The sequence below is a fragment of the Plasmodium yoelii genome (assembly GCF_900002385.2).
Source record: "Plasmodium yoelii strain 17X genome assembly, chromosome: 2".
NCBI lineage: Eukaryota > Apicomplexa > Aconoidasida > Haemosporida > Plasmodiidae > Plasmodium > Plasmodium yoelii.
This window is the reverse complement of record NC_036174.2, coordinates 240329-267627: the sequence shown is the minus strand read 5'-3', so window position 1 is coordinate 267627 and position 27299 is coordinate 240329. Positions and strand designations below refer to the sequence as shown.

The following is a 27299-nucleotide window of genomic DNA, read 5'->3' as shown; positions in this document are numbered from 1 at the left end:
TATAAATAGTATAAAAAAGTAATGCATTTTTAGCATTTTTTTAGGTGATAAAATAACATAATTTTAAAAGCTTGTTTCGATTTATTAAACTAGTTGATATTGCATAAATAAATGAAGAAGATACCAAACACATGAGTAATGGTTATAAACAATTTTTATAACAGTTTGTTTTTTACTTCATAGTTTATCAAACAAATATAGGTTTGTGAAACTTTCCATTTAATTTTATTTTCCAAAATATATATCAAATGCTAAAATATATAATATTGTGAATGGAAACGAGACGAAGTTTGCGAGTCAAAAAGCAAGATTCTGAAGAAAAGGGAAGCAAAAAAAAATCAACAGAAATTGCTAATACTGGAAAAGAAAGCAAAAAAAAATCAACAGAAATTGCTAATAAAGGGAAAGAAAAAAAGCAAAACGAGAGCAAGCCGAACGAAAAAAAGCCAAACGAAAAAAAGCAAAACGAGAGCAAGCAAAACGAGAGCAAGCCAAACGAGAGCAAGCCAATTAATAGTGGAACAAATGTGAATCGGAAAAAAGTGCAGGAAAATGAATCAGTTAAAAATAAGAATGTGACAAAACCTCGAATCGGTTTAAGAAAGCAAGCAAGTAATAGTGATATAATTAATTCTAGTGAATATGCTGAAAAGGAAAAAGTGTCAGAGTTAAAAAATGAAAACAAGATAGTGGAAAAGCCCAGCAAAAGAAATAAAAGTAAAGATGAGCATAAGGAGGCTGGGAATGCAAAAGCGGGCAAAAAAATGGAGGAAAAAGCGGGCAAAAAAATGGAGGCAAATCAAACAGCTATAAATAGAGGCAATATAAATAGAGGCAGTGTAGATAGAGGCAGTGTAAATCGAGGCAGTGTAGATAGAGCCAGTGTAGATAGAGCCAGTGTAAATCGAGGCAGTGTAGATAGAGCCAGTGTAGATAGAGCCAGTGTAGATAGAGCCAGTGTAGATAGAGGCAGCGTAGATAGAGGGAATATAAATAGAAGCATTAAGAGGAGATTGTCCCAACTTTTAGATCGACTCAAAAAAGAAAAACTGTTTCAATGTTTAAATGATATTAGTGATTATTCGGAGATATTTATTGATAATAAAGAAAAAAAAGAGAATGAAAAAGATGTAGAAATTGTGAAATGTATAGATACATCTTTAACAAAAAAAATAAATGTAGATATAATTCATAGTAAATTACATTATGAAATGTATAAAAATGAAAATGAATTTAATAATGATATATTATTATTATTTGATAATTCTATAGATGTAATAAAATCAGAAAAAAAAAAAAAAGAAAAAAAAAAATTATATAATATAAGACAAACTGCATTTAAAAATTATATATCAGAATTTCATAAATTATTAACTTCTACACGAGGAACAAAAGAAGCAAAACAAATTTTATCATCTTTTAATGAATATTGTGAAAAGGATGAACTATATTTCTCTAACATGTTTGAAAATGATGAGAAAATAAAAGAAAACACATCAGTTGGTAGTGAAGCAAGTGGTGTGAATAACGAAGTAAAGGATGTATGCACAAATTTGAATGCATCTGATGTAAAAATAAAAGAAAAGGATGATATCGATTCTACTAAAGATGTTTCAAATAAAAAAAGATCGTCATTTTTTCGAATAAAATTAAAATTAGATAATATAAAAATAGAAGAACTAAATAGTATCGAAACAGATAATCCACAATCGACCCATTTGCATTTAAAGGAAGATGAGCCAACCATTGCTGATAAGGTTGATAAGGTTGAAAAGGTTGAAAAGGCTGATAAGGCTGAAAAGGTTGACAAAATTGACAAAACTGATAAGGCTGAAAAGGCCGACAAAACTGATAAGGTTGAAAAGGCTGACAATATAGAAGAAGAATGTGGTAATAAAAATAAACGAATAAATCAGTGGGAAAATATATTAAAAAATAATATATTAAAAAATTTAAAATGTGATAGCAATTCTGTTTATTTTACAATACCAGTATTAGATGATAAAAATATAAATGAAGAAATAAAAAAAGAATATAAAATAAAAATAAAAAAACCAATGGATTACACTACAGTTTCTAATAATTTATTAAATGGAATATATAATCATCCTAATGAAATTTATAATGATATAAAACTTATTTATAAAAATTGTTTATTTTTTAATCCTGATATATCACAAAATCAATATATTATAAATGCAGCAAAAAATAGTGATTATAAGTTTGAAAATTTATGGAATAAATGGAAAGATAAAATATATGATAACTATTATGATGTGAGTAATAAAAATGTTAATATTAATAATTATATTGATTATTTTAAAAAAAAAAAAATAAAAAATAAAAAATATACTAATATTTATTCTATATGGATAAATTATCTAATAAATAACAAAATTAATATAACCGAATTTTGTAAAATCAGAAATATAGATATTCATGAGTTAAAAAAAAAAACGAAATCGCTACCAAGTGTAGAAAAGGTTAATTTGGCGGAAAGTGGTTTAGCGGAAAGTGGTTTGGCGGAAAGTGGTTTGATGGAAAGTGGTTTGGTGGAAAGTGGTTTGATGGAAAGTGGTTTACTTTTCTCCATTTTTAAAGAAGAATATAAAAAAATATACAAAAAAAATATACCCTCTCGTTTTCTGGAAAATAAAGAAGAACGAAATTATGAATGCATAGACAATTGTGAGAGTGAAAAAAAAAAAAAAAAAATATTCTTAAAAAATAAATTAAAAGAAAGAGATAATTTTCATGATGAGAATAAAAAAGAAAAAGACAATTTTCATGATGAGAATAAAAAAGAAAAAGACAATTTTCATGATGAGAATAAAAAAGAAAAAGACAATTTTTATGATGAGAATAAAAAAGAAAAAGACAATTTTTATGATGAGAATAAAAAAGAAAGATATCCTAAGATTTTGAAAAATTGGAAAAAAAAATATAATAATATTATTTATTTTTATGAAAATATATTTGATAGCTATTTAGAAAATAAAGAAAGCTATATGATAAAATGTGAAAATAATACATTTTTATCTAATTGTTTTTATTTTCAAAATGTTTTAGATAATTTAGACGATTTTATATACATTCCAGAGATGTGTGGTAAAACTAACATTCAAAATGGTGAAAATATGACTAAAAATGGTGAAAATATGACTAAAAATGGTGAAAATATGACTAAAAATGGTGAAAATATGACTAAAAATGGTGAAAATATGACTAAAAATGGTGAAAATATGACTAAAAATGGTGAAAATATAGCTAAAAATGTACATGTTAGCGATGTTAGCGATGCTAAATTAGTGGATAGCAGTGCCCAGTTAAATGTTTGTGAAAACGTTGTAAATATTAATGAAACTAGGGAACGTAATAAAAGAGAATTTGAAAATCATAGTTCTATATCTATAAATTTAAAAAGAAAGAAAAGTGAGGATATCCATATCCCCATTTGTCGAGAATTCCAAGAGAGCTCGGATTCTACTGACACGGGCAAGGTTGAAAAGGTGGCAGAATCGGTAGAATCGGCAGATGTGGCAGAATCGGTAGATGTGGCAGAATCGGCAGATGTGGCAGATGTTGACTCGACCACGCCATCGCCTGTGCTTAGTTTGACCACCCCATCACATGCGCCTAGTTTGACCACCCCATCAGCTGCGCCTAGTTTGACCACCCCATCAGCTCTGTTTAACATAAATAATAAAAACTTTTACAATTTTCATGGATTATTTGATAAGATGTCAAATTATAACAAAGAAACGTTTTTAAAAAAAGAAAAAACAATTCTAATAAATTTAAATTTAAATTATAGCACAATAGAAAATTCATCCTATTCTCATATCAATAATACATATTTTTATAATTATAATTTTGATAGCAACTTTTTTTTTATTATAAAATCGGGTTTTAAACTAAATATATATATAAAGATAAAGAGAACAAATATTTATATAAATAATGAAAATTATGTTGAACATTTAAAAATATATTTAATAAATAAATGCAAACAAAATAAGAAGATTAAATTATATATATCCAATAATTCACCAGCTAAAAATAACAATAATTTTGTATCTTTTTTAGAAAAAGCTTTTAACGATTTACATACACAACCCTTCCCTAACAATTCAATTAGAATACATGATTCTGTGAATAAGCTTTCAGGACTCATTTCACAGATTCAAATGTACATAAAGGTAAGAACCAAAATGCGAATAACCCCGAACTTGCCGTTCCTACCACACCCGCTTTCTCCCCACTTTTGCTTCGTTCACTTTTGCTTCTTTCACTTCATTTCTTCCACTTTTGCTTCTTTCACTTTTTAGAAAATTGACGCACTTCTAAGGATAGACAATAATAAAGAGTCGAACATGACAATTATAAACATTTTGAAAAAAAAAATAATAAAATAAAAAAAAATAAAATAAAATAAAATAAAATAAAATAAATAAAATTATGATAAAATTTTTTAATTTATTCAAATCTGTGAATATGTTTATAAGTAAAACCCATCAACTCATGAAAAATATATAAAATATTTTACTTTTTTGTTTATTTTTTTAGTTTTTTTTTTTTTTTTTTGTAACTTGAAACTATTTTATATTTTATATTTTATAATTATAATAAAGTGTTAAGCAACCTTTTAGAAAAATATGACCAACACTATGGTCATAGTAAGAATGTGTTTTATATGAACCCATTTTATTGTCATAGTAAGAATGTTGTTTTATTAAGCCCCTTTATTGACATAGTGTTTCTTTTTTTTTTTCAATTTTTACAAAGATGCTAAATAAAAACTTTTATGAGGTTTGCTTAAGATTTCTACTAAACAAATACATCATTATTTTATATATTTCGAAGTATGTAATTATAAAAAAAAATATGGACATAAAAAAAAGGGATAAATAAATATTGTAGAAAATATTGTAGAAAATATTGTAGAAAATATAGTACATAATTTATTTTTTTTTTCTCTCAAAATTTTGATATTTATATATGATAGGTTTTTTTTTATCCAAGATATATTTTGTTGTTATATTTTTAATTTCGCTTTGGTGATTGTTTTGAACATTTTCCCTCATCCGCTTAAATGTTTATTTGGTACGTTTTTATCATTTTTTATTTTTTCCCAATTTTTCCCACTTTTTCCATATTTTTCCCAATTTTTCCATATTTTTCCAAATTTTGAAATAACAAAACATATATCTTCACAAAATGCATGAGAAGCAGATCATTACTATTTATCAAGTTATTATATTTATAATATTTTGTAAATGTTTATTTTTTCTATTACATAAATGTATGTAGTATGTATAATGCATATTGTATATTTTGTTTTTTGCATATTGTATATTTTGTTTTTTGCATATTATATATTTTGTTTTTTGCAGTTTATTTTATTACGTCCCTTTTGTATATGCCATATTTTTTTCACAGAAAGTTCAGTTGCATTTAAGAATATTTTTATAATTTTATAAGTTATCAGAATTTTTATTTTTGAATCATTTTCTTATATTTTAACTGATTTTATATATCTGTATTTTTTTTTTTTTTTTTTTTTGACATTTCAAGGTTATATATATATTTTTTTTTTTTTTTTCTATCAATTTTTCTGAAATTTTTTTTTATAATTATTGAAAATTAAATACTTAGAAGTTTTAATTATACGCTCGTTTTTTTTTTTTTACAATAATTTATTTATTTATTTATTTAAAAACGACCTTAACACTTCATTTAAAAATTAAAAATAAAAGAATGTTAGGGTATTTTATTTTCCGCTAACACATCCGCATATTTTTTTATTATTTTTTTTTTTAAGTTTTGTGGTACATCACATTTTGGTCATATTTTGATCACATGTTCATCACATTTTTATCACATGTTCATCACATTTTTATCACATTTTCATCACATTTTCATCACATTTTCATCACATTTTCATCACATTTTCATCATTTTCTGCATATTTTCCCCATTTTGGGTGCATATGAACGTAGACATATTCCTATGTGTATCGTATATATGGTTAGTTATTTGATTTAAACGTTTTATAAGATAAATTATAATATATAGATAGATAGATAGAGCAAATGAAATGTGGAAATGTAAATGTGAGAAACGTACTGGAGTTCAATTTAAAAAAAAATATAAAAGAAAAGACAAAATTAACAGACCAAGAAATTGTAATAATTTATAAAAGATTCCATTCGATATCTCCTAATGGAAAATTAGATTATAAACAATTTGAAAAAAGTTTAGGAATTCTAGGAACAATAAAAAATGCATATTTATATAAATGTATCTTTAAAGCTTTTGATTTGAATAATGATGGATATATTGATATATTTGAATTTTGTGTGGCAATAAATATTATGTTAAAGGGAAACAAACGTGATAAATTGAAGCTCTCGTATCGGATCATACAATCGGGTTCATCTGTTAAGTTGGAAAATTTGCAAGGTGAGAAGCATTCGAAGGGTGACAAAAATTTGCAAGATGAGAAGCATTTGCAAGGTGAGAAGCATTCGAAGGGTGACAAAAATTTGCAAGGTGAGGAGCATTCGAAAGATGACCAGATTTTGAAAGATGACAAAAACTACCTAGAATACATAAATTATGACGATTTTGAAAGGATCATACTAAGCATCAAAGATATAAAAAAACAATTATTAGGAGAAGACGATGAAATTGTAATAAGCCATGTTAAATACACTTTTAAATCATTGAGTATATTATGTGATGATGGTAAATATAGAATGAATTTAAAGTGTTATAAAAGAGCAATGCAATGTCATGAATTTTTGAAATTTATTGGAATTCATACAAAAGTTGCAGATACTTTTATAAAAAATAATGAACCAATTATTAAAAAAAAAAAAAAAAAAACAAAAAAATATAAAATTGATTCAGGAAAAAAAGTATTAAATAATTTAAAAAAATCATATTCTGAATCGGCAAGTACAAGATTATCTCTTTTAAGGGGTACTACAAGTTTATTTATAAAAAAAAAAAAACAAAAAAAAAAAAAAAATTATGAAAAAAAAATAGCTAGCTTATACTCTCTTCAAGGAAAAGATCTACCAGAGAATGGCGGCGAAAAAAATGGAAGCGAAAAAAATGGAGACGTTAAAAGTTCTAATAATAACACTTTTAAAAAGGATGATATTGTACCAAGCTCAAGCGAAAAAAAGTTATATCTTAATAACATATCCACAAAATATAATTCCATATCTCAAAAAAAACAAACAAAAGATGATGAAAATGAATTATTTGAATCTGGCCTAAATAACAAAAGTGGAAAAAAAATATTAAGAAAAATAGACCAAATAAAACTTGATAAAAAAATAAATAAAAGATGTGATAATATTGGAAATGATTTTAAAAAATTAGAGAATCAAATTTCACAAAATGATGAAAGAACAACTAATATATACTATGATGTATATAAAGAACCTGAAATAAAAAATAAAAAAAATGTTCCTAATCTTGATTTGGCCCATATCGAACAGGAATACGAATCGAAGAGTTATATGTATTCAACTGTCGAAAAAAAAATGAACAAAAATGGAAGCATGAACAAAAGTGGAAGCATGAACAAGAGTGGAAGCATGAACAAGAGTGGAAGCATGAACAAGAGTGGAAGCATGAACAAGAGTGGAAGCATGAACAAAAGTGGGAGTGTGGATAATACAGAATTTTTTGATTTAAAATTACAAATATTTGAGTTTGAAAAAAAGGAAAAAAATAAAAAATATATTGATACATGGAATCTGTACATAAACAAATATAAAGAATACATAAAAAGAGTGGAAGAAGTTGAAACGGGCGAAAATGCGAATGGTAATCGTGATGGTAATGCGAGCGGACATGGTAATGGGTGTGTGAATGGCAGTTTTTCTGACAATTTGGTAGAAAGTAATAATATAGAAAAATATTATGATAAATGTAATGATATTGATAGTATAGATTCTGATAATAACAGTAATATTTATGAGAAGGATGTAGAAGGTGAAAGTGTTGAGAGTAGTGTTAGTACATATACTAAAATGAGTGATAAAATTAATGGTGATATAATCAAGCTAATTGAAAATCAAGAAAACGAAAGTAATGATTATATATCTCACGGAAGTAATAAAAAAGAAGAAAACGGTTCAGGAACATTTTTATTTGAAAAATATATTGAATATCATAAATTTGTAAATGAAACAGAAGATATAAAAGCTTTAATAAATGAAACATATAAAAATTCTCAACAATTAGAATTAAGTGAAGATATATTATATAAAAAATTTTATATTCCAGGTTCTAATTCTCAACATTTTTTAATTAATAAAAATTTGAGCAAAGAAAAGCTTTTATATCATATTAGAATAATTTTATTAAATGTTGAAGATTGCTTAAAAAGCGATAAAGATAACGAAAATTATGATAAAATATTTTTAATTTTTTTTTACATTTTTATATATAATAATACACATGAAGAGAATACAAAAATAGAATCCAAACAAGTATGTATACGAGATAAACATTTAAAAAAATATAAAAGTGTATTATTAATTGTTTCTATAATTCGATATTTTCTACATACTATTACAATTTCACAAAAATATTATTGCTCTTCTTATGACTCCATTGATGAGTATAACAATAATAATAATAATGATAATGATAAAAATAACGATAAAAATAACGATAAAAATAATGATAAAAATAATATATCGAAATCAAATCATGAAATAAATATAATTTTGAATCAAACTAATGATGTTTTAGGAAAATATGCTAAAGGAAAGTTTCAAAATAAAAAAATATATATTAATAAATCTAATTATTATAATTCTTCAAAAAAAAGAAAATTATCTGTTTCAATACGTCATAAAAAAAAAAAAAAAACATCTAAACTCTTTGCAGTATATTTTGGTCATGAAAGATGGGATCTAGTAATGAATATGATGATAGGAATTCGAATATGTGCAATCAAAAAATTCAATATAGATAATATACTAAATTATTATAAACATACCGATGTTATACAATTATCTACTTCACGTCCTAATGAAAAAGTTTTATTTAAAAATTATTCACCAATAATATTTAAAAATATTCGAAAAATTTTTGGTATAAAATCTAAAGAATATATAACATCAGTTGGACCTGAACAAGTCATAAGTAATATGGTTTTAGGAAATCTTTCAACTCTTAGTGAACTTTTATCGGAAGGAAAAAGTGGTTCTCTTTTTTATTTTACTAGCAATGGAAAATATATAATTAAAACAGTAAGTTATATAATTTTTTAAAAAATTTCTACATTTTATTTTTTCATATATATATAATACATTTATGTGTTCATATTATTTTTAGGTAAACAAGGGAATTCACAAATTGTCAAAAAAACTTCTTCCACGTTATTACAAGTATATCCAGAAAAATCCGGATTCTCTTTTAACTCGTTTGTACGGAATTCACAGCATAAAATACCTGAACAGTTCATCAAGTAAGGGCAATAGGATGTCGCAATAGGATGTCTGTGCATCTGCCTAATCTGTGCATCTGCCTAATCTGTGCATATATTTCCACGCATCTGCCTAGTCTTGCACGTATTGCCTTACCACTTTTACACATCTAATCTTATTTCCTTCTTATATAGAAACGATAAAAAAAATATTTTTTATTGTTATGAATAACTTTTTTTCATCGGCGGTTGAAATACATAGAAGATATGACATAAAAGGGAGTCTAATTGGAAGAACAGTTCCTCCTGAAAAGAGAGAAGATCATACAATTGCATTAAAAGATGCTGACATTGATGAATTGGGTGATGTTATAAACATAGGGGATGAAAATAAGGAAAAATTATTAAACATTTTAAAATCAGATGCAAATTTTTTAAAAGAAAATTTGCTTTTAGATTATTCTTTATTGTTTGGTATACATTATAAAGAATTGTCACGAGATGTAGTATGTTGGGATAAAAAAAAAACTAATGAAATTCGTCATGTTTATGATGAGTTTGGGTTATGTGTAGCGGCTAAGCCATTTCACCAGGTATGCACATTTCATTTGTGTGCAATGCTTCTATTTTTTCAACGTGCTTCTATATGTTTGCAATGATTCTATTTTTTCAACACACTTTGCTGCTTCGCCCTCTTCAGTGGGACCATGGAGGCATGATCAATATCGACAAGAACCGGATCTTCTTTTTTGGAATAATTGATATCTTTACAAAGTGGAAGTAAGTGTGACATTATTTTTTTACATAAAAATTATGCACATTCATTTTAAAAAAAACTACGACATTTTATCATTAAAATGAGAGAGAAATAGATATGTACGTATGATGTAAATTATTATGACATTTATTTTATCGTTTTTCAATTTTAGCTTGAAAAAAAAAATAGAGCATACCTTTAGAACGATACAGTAAGAAATCAGAAAAAGTGACAAAATGGCTAGTTATTGGCTAGCTAGCCAAATAGTGGAATAAAAATATGTCTAATACATGCAAAAATGTGGCTTTTTTTTTTTTTTAGAAAACTGGATAGAAAAAATATTTCCTGCATTCCACCAAAGGCCTATGCAGGTAATAATAAAAAAGTTAGATAGGCACTTCTAATACTATTATTATTATATTACTATTATATTACTATTATATTATTATTATTTTTTTTTTTTTTTTTTTGCAGAACGATTTGTAGCATTTATAGAAAAACATATGAAGTGACATAGTTATAGTATAGTATCAGTTAATTTATAATAATTAATTTTTTAAAAAAAATAAAATTATATCACTAATTTGAAAACTCGAAAAGTAAATTGGACAAAAGTTATATCCTTTCAACTTTTCACACATGTATGTATGTGTGTATGCATGTATGCATATGTGTATATATGTATGTATGTATGTATGCATTCAATTTTTTAGAAGATATGGAATATATTAAAGATATTCACATATTTTAATGCATATATATATATATATGTTGCACACAAAATGTGATTAAATTTGTTTATATAATTTGTTATATATATGTTCTTATGAACTAAATAGAGTATTATGTATTTATTTATATGTTCTTAATTTACCTGACCATGTGCATGTTTTTCTGTGTTTTTTTTTTTTTTATCTTCAAATGTTTTTAAATGAGTATGATTAAAAATGTGTATACAGAATGAAGTGGTTAAGCTGTGTAAAGCGGCAATCAAATAATTAGAGTGAACATGTTGCTAACCATATTTTATAATTAACAGTGTAATTATTTTAGTATTTTCGTTTTATTTTATATATTGTGGAATATGGACGTTATATTTCATTTCTATTTTTTTTTTTTTTCCCCCACACATTCTTTTATTCAATGTAAATATATATAATCCCTTAAACGTATGTATATATATATATATATATATTTTTATTTATTTATACTTTTTTTTAATTAAATCGAAGAAATAATTAATTTTATTTTTATTCTCCATTTTTTTTTAATTAAAAAACAAATGCATTAAAATAAAATTTGCTTCGAATAATTTTTTTCTTTTTAATTTTGTATGAACAATTTTCACAACACTGGAATGTGGGTGACCAAGTAGATGCATGGAAAGATTCGTTAGCTCAAGTATTGGCGAATCTAAAATTATGGAAGCTTATATTTTCTGTACACTTTTTTAATAACATCATGATTTATTTTTGAAAAAAAAAAAAAAAAAAACTGTGATTCATCAGGGATATGTACAAAGCATTGAGTTATTTGATGAGCATCAATAGTAAGGTAAAAAAATTTATAGTTGACTTTTTCAAGATAATAAATCTTAATACGAGAATGTTAGAAGGTGGTTTATAAAAAGTTCACTATGCATTGTGTCATATGCATTGGTTCTGTGTGTGCAGCATTAGATGCAGTAAAAAATGTAAAGAAAGAAAAAAAAAAAAAAAAAAGCAAAGTAAAATAAAATAACGAGTAATAGACATATCATAAGCATAAGAGATGCAATAAAACGATGTGTGATCCAATAGATGATAAAAAAAAAAAAACGACAATATATTCGAACGGGATAATTTTTTTTTTTTTTCTTTCTCTCATGCATACACAGATATATAAAAATTTGTTTATTCTACATCTGTGTTAGATGTAGAAACTGTATTTTCCTCATCAAGTAATTCGGTTTTTAATTGCCAGAATTGTAAGGTATTATCCTCTGCTGTTGAACCTATAAACATTTTTAATTTTTTGTGATGATTCCAATTAAAATCTGTTATAGGTTGTGTATGACCACCATGTGAAAAAATGAGTTCAGAAGGACCATCAGATAAATCTATTGCATCTAATTCTTCACCGATTTTATTTAGATCATAAACATTAATAAAACGATTATTACTTGCAGATGCAAGTATAGAAGAATCATTTGGAGAAAAGTTTAATCTGATAATAGCTTCTTTGTGTGCATTGATAATATGTGCAGGTTCATTAAATTTTTTAATGTCCCATACTTTAATTTTTCCATTATCACTTCCAGATGCAAAATGTCCAGTAAATGTATTCAAAGAGATAGCATTAACAGGAACTTGTTGACCTAAAACTTGTTGAGCGGGTTCTGTAGTTTTAATTCTAAGATCATACATTAAAATATAACCATCATCTGCACATGCTAATATTAAATTTGGATCATTTGTTGGAGAAACATCATTAATTGGTGATTTATATTTTACTGAATAAAATGGGTTCAAAGATTTTGCATTTAAATTATTATAGTCATATACATTTATACTTCCATCATTACCACAAGTTAATGCATATTTTTTTAAACTATTAAATTCAAGTCCAAAACCATCTGAATTATTACCAATGAATGATATTTCTGGTTTCATTTTTCGTGAATCATTATTTGTGGTATCATCCATAGTATGTTTATTTATATCAAATAGATGTAAGTTTCCATCAATTGCTTTAGTAACAACAATGTGTTTTTTTTCTAAAGGTAAAAATCTGATTCTATTTACTTCTCCTTCATGATATATTTTTGATTTAATTGTAATTTTTTTTTTTTCTGAACAAAAATCAAAACCTTCATAGCTTTCATTTATTTTATAAACACATTTATCTTGTGGCAATTGTTCAAGTGGAAATAGAACATCACATACATATAAATAATTGGGTTCATTATTAGATGTATGGGTTCCTACACATACTATTTGATTTAAAACATTATCTTTGATATTTTCTTCACTATAATCACCAAAATCCATTGATAAAGATGGCCATTCTAATTCTTTTCTACAAACAAAGTCATATAACAATCCACTGTTGGTTTTCCAGTTTGAAAATTGAGTTTCGACATCTTCAGTTTCTTCTTTTGTTATTTCTTCATTGATTGGTTCTTCACTCAATTCTAAGCAAGCTTCATCTAATGCATTTGATTTTCTTTTCTTACACTCTTTAAGGACATTCATTATAGTTAGATGTGTTTAATATTTAAGGGATATGAAAATGAATCTTATTCAATTTGAAAATCTGACCGAGGCTACAAGAGGGGGAGAAAAAAAATATGATAATTGTTTGGCAATCATATATATTACATATATATATATACATATATATATATTATATGCATTTTTTTAGTTTTTTTTTATCTTTTTTTTATCTTTTTTTTAGCTTTTTTTTTGCTTCTTTTTATCTTTTTTTAGCCTTTTTTTGCTTACATTTTGTTATCTTTGAAATATAGATGTAGTATTATTTATGGATTGCAAATTAACATGTATAAGTATGTATGTATTGAGAGGAATATATTTTAGCTTTATTATTTGATGGACATATTATTTTATTAGCTTATTCATATTAGTTGGAATGTACTTTATTTATATGTATTGAAAATTACAATATAATATTTTGTGTGCATATAAAAAAATATATATTTAGTTTTTGCCTATATATAGCATATATGTATATATTCATTATATGAGAATCTATTTTTTTTTTTTTTTTTTTTTTTTAGATTTCTTAAAAGAGCTTCCTACAAAATTCATAAAGATTATATGAGGGATATAATTTTCTAAGGTATATTATAACGCATATGTGTGCATATTTTAGTTAAAAATGTATTTTGCAATATATAATGTGTGTAACTTATTTTAAGCGATCTTATATTAAAATGGCCAGAGGAGAGAACGGGGAAAAAAATAATGTGTACATAATTTATGAAAAATATTTATATGTGAAAAAATATTGTTTATATATATAATTAATAATATATAAAATTTCGAAAAATCGTAAAAATGTGTATAAAAATTATGATAATATTATGTATGCACATTGAAATAGCTATTCAGTGAAAGTTTTATAATTTTTTTTTTTTTTTTTTTTTTTTTTGCTAGTGTCGAAATCTACAAACATTTATAGAAGAAAGGAATGGCTATACATTAATATAAAGCTATATTATCATTTTAAATATATTATATATTTATTTATAAAAGTTTTATAAGTGCATATAAATTATGGATGTACGCGTTTTCTTTTTGTGTATTTGCGAACTTTGTTATTTGCTTGTAAGACATAAAATATAAGAAAGCATATAAAACATATAAAAAATATAAAACATATAAAACATATAAAAAATATAAAACATATAAAACATATAAAAAATATAAAAAATATAAAAAATATATTTCGAACTAGGCTATTATTATTATTATTATTATTTTCATGTACAGTATTTAAAAGGGATATTTTTTTTGCGAAAATTTCATCATTATACTTGATATAAGCTTAAAGAAGGGACAAAAAAATAACAATAATAATATTAAGCCCATATATTATTCTTATCTTAATGATTTACTATAAATAAATAAAATATTATATATGCACACATAAATATGAGGACATATATATTCATAATATGCATGTACGTGTACATAATTTATATTCATATAAGCTCTACCATACGATATTGTTAATAAAATGTTTTTTTTATTAAAAATAAAGATATATTTTTATGAGCTCTCTCTCTTTTTAGTTTTTATTGTATAATTAGAAAACTCTTAACGTGTATATATTTGCTTTTTCCGATTTTTGAGGGAAGAAAAAAAAACAACCATATAATAGTATTTTTATAAAACTTGATATTTAAATGTGTCAAAATTGTAACTTAGAATTTATGCATAATTTTGCAAATCTATGTCACCATTCGATGGTAAATAAATTTTAAAGAACAAGAACATTTAAAATGTGCTTGGTAAAATAATGTACAATTAAAGGTATGTTTGGTAAAATAATGTACAATTAAAGGTATGTTTGGTAAAATAATGACAAAGGATATAATTTTAGCCTGTCTGTTCATGTAATTATTTTACATTAGACATAAAAAAATATGACCATGTTCATAAACTATCAAAATAATTCGTATGATCGCTAGATTTTTTTGGACATATTTATTCACTGAAAATAGTTTAGCAATTTCGTTAAATTTATAAACACAATATATATTGTTTTTATATGCGTGTAATTGTTAGTTTTATGTAGGAAGACGTAAATTGATTTCTTTCACGTCCTTTCTTTTTGCTATTTGTGTATACCCTTTTTAAAAATTATCAAGAGTATAAATTAGGTAATGTTTTTTTTTCTTTTTTTTTCTTTTTTTTTCTTTTTTTTTCTTTTTTTTTTTCTTTTTTTTTTCTTTTTTTTTTCTTTTTTTCTTTTTTTCTTTTTTTTTCCCGTCGAAATGACAAAAAACCCAAACGTGTAGTGTATAAAATCGAACACGCGGACTAATATTTTTTTTCTTTGAATTTTGATTACTGTTAAAAGTCCAAAAGAAAGGAAAAAGCAATTCGGATTTTCATCTTGTTAATAAAAACATATATTTAATTATTTTTTCGCATCCATATTATATATATGTATATATATATATATTATATATATAGTTGATGTTTTTTTATTATTTAATTTTTGGTTAAAGCAAAAAAAATAATTTACGGAGTTAAAATAAATTGCAATATCAGTACATTTTATTCATTATTATAAATATGTTTTTCAGTTTTCTTACATTTTGGTGATATATAATTTGTATGTATGTATGTATGTATGATTTTGATATATTTTATTTTGCTTTCCTACCTGTTCATTTATATTCAATATTAATATAGTTTATTAATTATTTTTATTTAGTTACATTAATTTTTATTTTTTCATTACCACCCTCTCATTTCTTACTTCATCATGTTTGACAAAAAAAAAAAATATCAAAAAATTTTGAACAATATAGAGTCATAAAATATGTTTTTTGTAATATAAGTTATATAAAACAATTTAGTAATTTGGCTTTTTTTAATTTTTCCTTAAATGTAATTGCATGGTCATATGAAAAATTTTCCAACTAGATTAAAATAAATATCATATATGTATATACGTAACTTATTAATTTAGTGATTATAAATAAAAAAAATATAAATAATTTTTATAATTAATTTTTATAATTAAGCTTTATTATATATATCAAGAATCATTTTCAATAATAAAACAAAAAAAAAAAATTTGATAAAATATGATTCCTTTTGTATTATTATATATGTATCTAATGTAGCCATAGCTCAAAACTTTATAATTAAAGATTGGAATTTTTTTTTTTTTTTTTTTTTTTTTTTTCACAAGTTTATCTATAAAAGATTGAAGAGCAGACATATAAAAAATGAAAAAATAAAGAAATCTCATCATTTTGTAATAAAAAAAAACAAAAAAAAAACAAAAAAAAACAAAAAAAACAAAAAAAACATAAACAAAACAAGAACAGAACAAGAACATGTCTTTAAGCCATTCATCACGAATAAGTAATTTATTCATGTAGCTTTTATAATTAAAAATGTTTCCAAAATGGGAGTGTGCATGTTTGTAAAATGGGAATGTGCATGGTTTGCTTCCAAAATAAAGTGTACATATTTTTCGACCATTTCGACCATTTCTACCATTTCTACCGTTTCTACCGTTTCTAACATTTTTAGGTAAGAATCATGAAGGTGGGAATATAAATAGAAGATTATTTCATTCATTTAGAGGCATCCAAAATAATTTTTGTCCAGATTGTAAAGAAAAGGGAATAATAATATGTGATACAAGCGAAGGAACACAAATATGTAATGGATGTGGGCTAGTTATAGAAACGAATATATTATCAGAAGAACAAGAATGGAGAAATTTTAGTAATGATGGTCAATCAAAAAGTAATGATAGAAATAGAGTTGGTGAAGCTAGCGATATATGGTTAGAAAATAATTTAACCAGTACTACTTTTATTAAATCAAGTAAAAAATTACAACATCTTAATATGATGACACACATTAATAAGAATGACCAAACATTATTATCTGCCTTTAACATTTTAAAATTAATTTGTGAGACTTTTTTTTTGAGAAGCAATGTGATTGAGCGGGCCAAGGAAATAACGAAGGAGTTGCAGGTGAGTCATCTAAAAAAAAAAATAAAAAAATGATGAAAATAGTGAAAAAAAATGATGAAATGATGAAAAAATTTCACGAATTCACATCCACATTCACATTCCATCCACACCCACGAATTGTAGGATATGGACCAACTGAAGAACCGAATAAACAACCTGAACATGCTAGGAGTTGTTTACCTTGCATGTAGAGAAGCGGGTCATATAAAAAGCATTAAAGAGTTAATAACATTTGATAGATCATATAAAGAAAAAGATTTAGGAAAAACAATAAATAAGTTAAAAAAAGTATTACCATCTCGAGCTTTTGTATATAATGAAAATATATCACATTTAATTTATTCATTATCGAATAGATTACAATTATCTACAGATTTGATTGAGGCAATAGAATATGTTGTTAAGAAAGCTACAACTTTGATTACAACATCTCATAGGTTAAATTCGTTATGTGGTGGTTCTATTCATTTAATTGTTGAATTAAATACTAGTGAGGAAAAAAATGTAAAACTTCCACATCTATCACAAATTGCATCTGTTTGTGGTGTAACAACAAATACTCTTAAAACAACCTTTAAAGAATTATTAGCTGCATCGGAATATATTTTACCAAAACAATATTTAAAGGAAAATAACACTAAACTGATTATACTTAAACATAAATATTTACATGATGATAAAAAAAAGAGACGATAATAATATTTTATTTCTCTTTTATATTCATCTATATATGTTTGTGTATTTTCAGTAAATTTGTTTGAAATTATTATAATATAGATGTAAAGATTTAATTTTTTTTTTTTTTTTTTTTTGTGGAATAAGAAAATGAAGTTTTCCATTTGCACCAAACTATGTTGGTTTTGTTTTTTCTTAAAAATGGATGCATAGAAATGAAGAGTATAAGTTTTAAAATTGAAGAAAACGAAACAAGGAAGTAAATAAAAAAATGGAAAAAAATGGGAAAAAAATGAAAAAAAATGAAAAAAAATGGAAAAATGAAGAGATGTGGAAGAATGGATAACATCTATTAGAACCCATGAGTCACATAAGAATGAATCCATTTTTGAATAAAAGAAATGTTTTTGTCATGATCTTCTAAATTATTATTTTGTAACTCTACAAAAATATTTTCATCATCATAATTTTCTAATATGTCTTCTTTTATAACCTGAAATATTTCACATTCAATATTATTTTTAATTTTTTCTTTTTTATAATTTCTATTTTCTAAACGTTCATATAAAACATTTGTAGATGCTGTTAATAAAAAAATTTTATCTATACATTTATTTTCATATAAAAAATTAACATCATGAAAATCTATTATATAACCACCATTTTCCAAATTTAATTTTTTTAATTTATTATTTACTAATTCTTCACTGTATATACTTGCATCTAATTCGTCATCATATTCATCATATAATCTTTCATTTTTTATTATATTTGATAAATTTAGATGTATCATTTTTAGTGGTTCTTTTACATCTATTTTAAACATTTCTTCAAAATCTTTATTTATTATTTCAACCAACTCTTCACTTAAAGTAGTTTTGCCAACTCCGGGTGTTCCTGTTATGATTATGTTTGGAAGTTTGGGTGGGTTCTGTATTTCCTTAGATTCTGTTTTCATTTTTTGAGCTAATAGATTCAAGGTTGGTGAGGCTTTTATTTATTTATTCTTTTATTTATTTATTCACCAGTCAAAGTTTGTTCATGAAACATTTAACACATCTATATGTATAGTTAACTATAATTTTACAATTTATATATTTTATGTTTTATTCCCCACTTAGATATTTCGAAACTTGTTTATTTATTTATATAATTATTATGATTTTTTTTTTTTTTTTTTTTTTTTTTTTACAAATTTAAAAAGAAAAAGGCAATGATGCCATGTTATTATATTTAAAATGGTTTGTTCGAGTTTTGGTTTAAAAATTAAACATTATATTGAAAAAAATAAAAAATAAAAAAAAATAAAAAGGAAAAAAAAAGGAAAAAAAAACAAATTAGAAATGTAGGTGGGATAAATTATAAAGTGAATATAATTTAAAAGGCTATGAATTAAAATGATACCTCGTCATTTTGCATTTTCATTTCATCAAACTTCACTCTTAATTTTGCATTTTCATTTCATCAAACTTCATTCTTAATTTTGCATTTTCATTTCTCTTAATTTTTCATTTTCATTTCTCTTAATTTTGCATTTTCATTTCTATTTCTCTTAATTTTGCGATTCTGTTGTTACGGATTCAAATAAGGTGAATGGTAAAGTTCAAACATTTTCAAGTTTTATTTTTTGTGATGCTAGAAAGGTTTGAGATCTTTGGTGCGTCAGTTAATTTATGAAGGTGTTTTTCTTTGTGACTAATTATGACAGAAGATAGTTCAAACAGGTCCTGAGAAATTGTAGCAATAGAAGCAGTCAAATATGAGCAGTCAAATATGAGCAGTCAAATATGAGCGAATAAATATGAGAGTTAAACAATGAGCAGTAGTTAGATGCAGGCTGTGCTGGCCGCTTTGGTGATATTTGCTTCATATTCGCTTCTCGTTCGACCTTGCATTTTTAGCGTTGCATTTTCCTTGCTTATTAATGTCATACCTGGAAATCTTCTCGTTCTTGCATAAGAAGTGTGTTTGTGTAAAATAAATACATGAAGCTCTTCATTTGGTCATCTTTTATATTTGCAACTAGTTTGTTTATTAAATTGTTAGTTTGTTTTATATTTATTTGTAACTGGTTTTCCATTTTAGTTTTCTAAAAAAATGTAAAGTGTATATATATATTTAAGAAACAAAACAAATATTCATCATATAAATATTTATCCTAATTATAATTGTATTACACTATTTTTTAATTTAATTTGTTTTTACATTCTCCTCAAGCATCTTAATATGATTTCCTTTAAGCGCATCCATATTTATTTCTTTATTTTCAACAATATTTTGTTCGATATTCAAAATAAAATTCTTTATTTGCTTTCGCTCATTTAAAACCTGTTTACATATATTAAAAAAAAAAAAAAAAAAAATAAAAAAAATAAAAAAAATAAAAAAAATAATAATAATAATAATAATAATAATAAAATAAAAGGATTGCATGTTTAGGTAGATAATGTGTGGAAATGGAAAGAACTGAATATACTTTATTAAGTTCATCTTGCAATCCTTCTAAGAGTTGAGCATTGTCTTTATCTGTTATGTTTTCCTACAAATAAACAAAATAACGGATAATGAACCATCGATTCTGCATCTAAGTTAGGACTACTACGGTTCTGGCATCTATGGCGCTTGACTAACGATATGACGCATGACTAACGATGTGACGCTTGACTAACGATGTGACGCTTGACTAACGATGTGACGCTTGACTAACGATGTGGCGCATGACTAACGATGTGGCGCATGACTAACGATGTGAAGTGGTACGATCTAACTAGCCCCAACCTTTAGTTGAGTGTATTTGCGTTTGAGATCATCAAGCCAGAGACACATTTGAAGATGACTAACATCATGATTATAAAGCATATCTTTTAGAGAATTAAATTGGTTCTTATATTCTTTATTAACTTCTTTTAGATTTTCTATTATTTGAATATACTCTTGAAGATTAACTTTGAATTTTTTATTGTCTATAAATAATTTTTCATTAATAATTTTGATATTATTAATTTCTTCTGTATATTTGATAAGCTCATTTGTAGGAGTGGACGAATCTTGAGTTGAGATATGTGGGGTTATAGAACCCAAATTACATCTAAGTTTTTGATTTTCACGTTTTAAGAAATAGATAATATTGAGTAATTCCTCTCTAGAAGAATTTTTATCACAATCTTTAACTGAATCATAATAATCATAATTTGTAGAATTAGATTCAGATATTATAAAATCGTGTGTTTTTTCTTTATCATTTAATTGTTCTTTTAAGCATTCTATTTCAGTTTTTAATTTTTCGATTACATCTATATACATAGTTAAATGATGTTTAACTACAACAGAATTAGATGTAACAACATTTTTAATATTTTTTGCTCGATTTGCATATTTTAGTGTATTATGTGTATCTTCATAAGATAGATGTGAAGGGCTTATATTAGCAATCATTAATGTTTTACAATTACCTCCTAATGAATCTTTTAATAATCTTGTTAATTTGCTATCTCTAAATGGTATAAAATTTGATTTACTAGTTCCTTTACTTCTAGATACTAATGCATTTATAACATTTCCTAAAGCTAATAATGATCTATTTATATTTGCTCCTTCTAACATTCTCATTCCTTTATTATTAGTTTGGCTAGCTCTTTCACTTCCTGCTAAATCTATAACACACAATTTTCCTTTTTTTGTTTGTTGATATAATCCTTGTCCTTTTTCTGTTTCTTCAACTGTTACTTGTAATACTCCATGACTTCTTGAGCTGGTTTTATTTGCATCTGTGGGTTCTTGGGTTCTATTTCTATTTCCTGTATGAATTAATTCCATAATTTCTTCAACAGATGTAGTACATACTTCAAAAAGGTTAGAAACAGTTATACCTTTTACAGGGTCTTCTCTTAAATCAAGATATTCACTTGATGGGTTCAAAAGATCACATATATTTTCATTATATATTTCAATAAAAGAGCATTTTATTTTATATTCGTTCATAGCCTTTAAGGTTTTTATTTTTTTAAATAGATCTTGTAATATCATCATCATAATACCGGGTTCATTTTTATAACCTATAATAGTGTGTGTTTTTCCTGCACCTGTAGCTCCATATGCAAATACAGTTGAATTGTATCCTTTTATTACTGCATCTACCAATGGTTTTACACTATTATTATATACATCTTCTTGAGTATTATTCTCATCAAATACGTAATCAAAACAATATCTTTTTTCTTTAGTTCTATTTTGTCTTAATACATTATCAGTATTATCACTTGGATCTAGTAACACAATCATTTTATTATCCATAATTTTTATAACATTTTTTGCTCCTTCATTTTTTTCACTATTACTCATGGGTCTACATCTAATTACAACATTCATATTGTATGTTATATCTTTTTCATTTTTATTTGTTTTAGTAGATGTAGGAGTTATTCCATTTCCTCCATTATTACATTGTGTAGAATAATTTGAACTTGATGAAATATTATAACTTGAAGGAGATTTTGTTCCTACATTTCCGCTTGAATTTCCATTGACACTTGTTCTTGCATTTCCTTCATTTTTTTTGACAATTTTTGGTGTTTTAACTATATCCTTTTCTGTTTGTTTTGTTTTTCCAGTTTTTACGATTGCAAAAGATGCTTTGGTAGATCCTCCACTTTTTGAACTTCGTGGTGTTTTTCCCTTTCCTCCTGGGTTAATTTTAGCTGTATCGGTTCTGTTAGATGTGTCGGTTCTATTAGATGTATCAACACCATTAGGAGTATCAATTGCACCAGTAGGAGAACCCTCCTTCGAATAGATGCATCTTTCCAAGTTAAGATCAGGAAGTACATCTCTTCTAGAATGAGGAGAATGAATATCAATTTCCTTATCAGTATAATAACAACTTGGATTATTTTGATAAGCTTTTGGAGTAAATAAATTTATTGAATTTTGTTTATTAGTGGAATCATGTAAATAATTATAATTAAATTGTTCAGATATATGATTTTTATTTTGAAATGCTTCATCTTTTTCTGAACAATTTTTTAGAATATTTAGATGTTTAGTTTCAGTATCATCATATTCATAATTTGGAAATGAATCTTTATGTATATAATTGTAAATTGTAGAATTTTTATCAGAATCTAAATGTGATTTTATGACTTCTTCGTTTTTTTCTATATAATGATGATCAGTATAATATGATATTTTTGGCGTCTCATCTTTCTCTTCATTCATTTCTTGATTCATTTCTTCATTCATTTCTTCATTCATTTCAGAATCGTTTAGATTCAATAGTTTGGTTCCTTCTATGTTTCGTTCCAAAGAACAATGTTTTTCTCTGTTTAGATATAGCAAGTTATTTTCGATATCATAAAAACTTTTTTTCATTTCTTCCCATTGTGTAGATGATATTTTACTAGTTTCAATAGATTCTTCATTATCTAACTTGGCATATGGTTCTACATCTGTTAATTTCATTGATGTTGGTGATACATCATTTTGTTTGTATAAGTTGTTATTATCAGATTCTTGATCAGTGTATTCTACATCTGATTTATTTAACTGACTGTCCATTAAGTTGTTCTGTTTTGATTCTGTATGTTGAGGGGTTTTACCCTCAGTATACAAAATAGGGTTTTCTGTTTTTATTTCAGATTTAACAAAATTTTTAAAACTCTTTATGGATTCATTTTTTTCATAACAATTATTATTGGAATATTCTTGAAAATTATATTCTTCATTATCAAGGATAGTTGATGTTTCTCGATTAGAATTTTGAGACGATTCACCAAAACATGCATCTGTCGATATATTAGAACTAACTATGTTTTCCATAATAAGACTATTATTTATTTCGTTTGTTTCTCTTTTATTTGAATTATTTTCTGAATAAATTTGTTTATTATTTTTTTGTATAAAAGTAGGATCATTAGATGTTATAGTTTGCATCGAATTATTAAATATTTGTATTTCTTTCATTAGCTTATCTATTGAATTAAAATGTAATTCTTTTTTTTCTTCGCTAAATGTATCATAAAATTTATCACTTTTATTTTTATATAGAGGTGATAATTTATTTTCATCATAATATTGAGTTTTATATTTTTGATCTGTATAATTTTTGCATGATTCTGTTTGATGTTTGTCTATTTCTGTATTTCTATATATATTATCTCCATAATTACTAACAAATATTTTCATGGTATCTTTTTGATTCTCTTCTTTTTTTATAGATGTATTTTTTATGGGTTCTATTAATTTTTTTTCACACATTTCATCTTTTTTATAAAAATTGTTATGAAAATTTAAATCATGACCTACTTTTAATTCTTCATGTTCATTTTTTTTATTTTCTTTATTATGATTCTTTATATCAATATGTTCAGTTATGTCATTTCTTTTGTATGTAGACAAATCTTCATTATGTGTATTCATTATATTTTGATGATCTATAGAGTTAGTATATTTATATGTAGAATTATTTGAAATATATTTTTGTAAAAGTTGTTTTTCTGATAAGTTTGTATCATCAGTCTTATTATTACAATATTGAGTATCAGCAATTAATGATGTGTTGTTCATACTTTTGTTAAGTTTATTAGTATTATAGATGTTATCATTTTTTTGTTTTGGTGTTTGTACATCTGATTCAAATGATGAATAGCGAGAAGGAATACCACTACTTGATAAATTTTGATCCTGCACATTTTTAAGATTTATTAAATGGTTATCACCATTTGAATTTAACTTTACGATTTCTTTATCTTTCATATTTTGATCTTTACTATATTATTAGATTCTTTTTTTTATGTTTTTAAATTTTACCAAACTTAGTATATCAAGTAGATCCACATATATAGATGTACATATATATTTTTTTTTTATCATAATTAAACATTTATATATATGAGTGCATGTTAAAATAGCCAAACGATGTTTTCTCCCCCTTGTTTTTTTTTTTTTTTTTTTTTTTTATATATTAACATGCATTATAAAGAAAATTCCAAAATAAAGAAAATATAAATGTTATATATACGCCAAGGTATATTATATATATTCACGAAATGGAGAGCTATAATTTATTTTTATTATCAATTAAGTTAAGGAATTAAAAAAAAAAATATATATAATATATTTCTTCAAAATTAGACAGCTAAAAATAAAAAAAAAATGCGAATAAATAATAAATGCACAACCGGGTTTTTAAAAATAAATGATAATTATATTTCGTTCCTTTTATAAAAAAATAATAATATGAAAAATGCATGTGGACAAGAGAGTAAACAAAATGTGTGTGTGTGTTTGTGTTTGTGTGTGTAATATATATTATACTTTTTTATGTTATGCATTTTCATAATCCTACTAATATATTGTGTGATACATATGCATAAGTTTTATGACTGTACATAATATTTTTCACTTTTTTTATTAACAATATATTATTTATTGTTTGAAAAAAAAATAATAGCGCATAATTTGCATTGCCTATACATAAAACATGAAAAATAGAAATATAAAAAAATAAAATAGGTAGCCAAAAAAAACAAATATAGTAAAAAAAATGTTTTGTTATTACACACAAATTTATTTGTAGATCTTAAAGGTTTATATTTTAAAAAAAAAATATATATATATACAACCTCATTTTGTTCTCTCTTTCTCTTTTTTTTTTTTTAATTTGTGCATTAACCTAAAATTGTATATGTGCTATATGTATATTCCTTAAACAAGCCAATTCCCAGTTTCACATTTTTAAGACATTGGCAATTAAATAAAATAATATCAACATTTTTTTTTAATAGTAATAGTTGTGTAAATAAAATTAAACAAAAAATATATAAATAAGTGGAAAACAAATAGGAAATTTATAAAATAATAATAAAGAAAGGATAGCTTTTTTTTTTTTTTTAATTCTATATATATATATATTTATGTGTGAAGGGTTTTGGCAATTATGTTGAGAGTTTTATTTTCTTTGTAAAATATCTTTATACTTTTCGAGCTCTTCAAATCGTAAATCTTTCACTTTTAAAACCTTTCCAAAGCTAAAAATAAAAAGAGAAAAAAAGAAACTAGAGTGATGAGGTGGTGTAACATGGGATAATATGTGGAGCACTCTACTTTAACATGATGATATTAAAATGCATGCGGATTATATAAAATAATAATTTGTGGATTTTTTTATTTATTCTCTGTTCATAATATTTAGGACATAATGTTCATTTTTTTAAAATAAATGAAAAAAAATTATGAACATGGTCATATTTTTTTTTTTAACCTTTGTAAAGGGCATTGTGGCTGGTTAATTATGCCATGAAAATATTTCCACATTTTAGGGCAAATGTCTTCCATTTTTTGAACATCATTTATATTTATTTTGTTCTGGAAATTGAAATAGCAAATAAGAAATGATGGATGTAGATATTTTTTGTATATACGTGCAGACAGAAAATGATGATGATAATGATGATGATAATGATGATGATAATGATGATGATAATGATGATAATAATAATATGATAAAAAAATATAGCATGTAAATAATATTTTTTGTACATATTTATATTAACATTTTTAAGGAAATATATTTCTTTTTACCTTACATATATAGCAAACTTTGCTATTTTTATATTTTACAATATATTGGTTCATAAATATTTCAAATGTATTTATACTGTTCTTCAGATTTTCAAGTTTGTTAGTTCCCATTCTTTTTTTTAATAAATTTTATTTATGTACATAAAATTTAATACACATAACGGAAAAGATTGTGATATAAAAAAAAAATAGCCATTATTAAAAAAGGGGAAAAATAAATATATTAAAAGTTTTATAGAGTTTTAATTATTTTATAAATTGAGATAAGCAGTATTCGCTAGTCACGTCAACATGTGTTTGTACAAAATGTGGAAAAAATAAAAATATGCGTAATTGCGTTTTATTATACAATATATAAAATAATAATTTTTTTTTTAAATTTATATTTTTTAAGTTTATATTTTTTAAGTTTATATTTTTTAAAATAATTTTTTTTATTACTTTAGTTGTATAGCTAAAAAGTTGGGGTTAATTAAACGGGACATTTGTGAGCCTAGGCTAGTGTGGGGTTATTTTGAATTTTATCATAAATAAAATTTTTGGCAAAATATAAAATAACATAATGGAAAATAGTAAGATATATTTATGGAAAAGAAATGGAAAGAGTA

General features: G+C 24.3%; 7 protein-coding genes across 7 annotated transcripts; 3 read left to right on the top strand and 4 right to left on the bottom strand.

Annotated features, from left to right (window-relative positions):
* Positions 1-272: 272 nt before the first annotated feature.
* Positions 273-4415, top strand: PY17X_0204600 (bromodomain protein, putative; the record flags this gene model as incomplete). Its single annotated transcript, XM_022957929.2, has 2 exons — positions 273-4199; positions 4329-4415. 2 exons carry the CDS (start codon positions 273-275, stop codon positions 4413-4415), a joined length of 4014 nt encoding a protein of 1337 aa, XP_022811338.2.
* A 1677-nt stretch (positions 4416-6092) lies between these two features.
* PY17X_0204500 (phosphatidylinositol-4-phosphate 5-kinase, putative) lies at positions 6093-10723 on the top strand (the record flags this gene model as incomplete). Its single annotated transcript, XM_022957927.1, has 7 exons — positions 6093-9278; positions 9364-9496; positions 9650-10047; positions 10155-10234; positions 10384-10422; positions 10533-10582; positions 10686-10723. 7 exons carry the CDS (start codon positions 6093-6095, stop codon positions 10721-10723), a joined length of 3924 nt encoding a protein of 1307 aa, XP_022811337.1.
* Positions 10724-12103: 1380 nt separating this feature from the next.
* Positions 12104-13444, bottom strand: PY17X_0204400 (uncharacterized protein; the record flags this gene model as incomplete). The annotated part of the gene is made up of 1 exon (XM_725185.1): positions 12104-13444. The coding sequence occupies one exon, from the start codon at positions 13442-13444 to the stop codon at positions 12104-12106; it is 1341 nt and encodes a 446-aa protein (XP_730278.1).
* Positions 13445-16785: 3341 nt separating this feature from the next.
* PY17X_0204300 (transcription initiation factor TFIIB, putative) lies at positions 16786-18135 on the top strand (the record flags this gene model as incomplete). Its single annotated transcript, XM_022957926.1, has 3 exons — positions 16786-16813; positions 16985-17439; positions 17563-18135. The coding sequence occupies 3 exons, from the start codon at positions 16786-16788 to the stop codon at positions 18133-18135; spliced, it is 1056 nt and encodes a 351-aa protein (XP_022811336.1).
* Positions 18136-18466: 331 nt separating this feature from the next.
* PY17X_0204200 (adenylate kinase-like protein 1, putative) lies at positions 18467-19072 on the bottom strand (the record flags this gene model as incomplete). The annotated part of the gene is made up of 1 exon (XM_723069.2): positions 18467-19072. The coding sequence occupies one exon, from the start codon at positions 19070-19072 to the stop codon at positions 18467-18469; it is 606 nt and encodes a 201-aa protein (XP_728162.2).
* A 655-nt stretch (positions 19073-19727) lies between these two features.
* Positions 19728-24864, bottom strand: PY17X_0204100 (kinesin-8, putative; the record flags this gene model as incomplete). The annotated part of the gene is made up of 5 exons (XM_022957925.1): positions 19728-19841; positions 20048-20203; positions 20320-20442; positions 20591-20653; positions 20893-24864. The coding sequence occupies 5 exons, from the start codon at positions 24862-24864 to the stop codon at positions 19728-19730; spliced, it is 4428 nt and encodes a 1475-aa protein (XP_022811335.1).
* Positions 24865-26059: 1195 nt separating this feature from the next.
* Positions 26060-26802, bottom strand: PY17X_0204000 (conserved protein, unknown function; the record flags this gene model as incomplete). Its single annotated transcript, XM_022957924.1, has 3 exons — positions 26060-26138; positions 26372-26475; positions 26692-26802. The coding sequence occupies 3 exons, from the start codon at positions 26800-26802 to the stop codon at positions 26060-26062; spliced, it is 294 nt and encodes a 97-aa protein (XP_022811334.1).
* Positions 26803-27299: the final 497 nt, after the last annotated feature.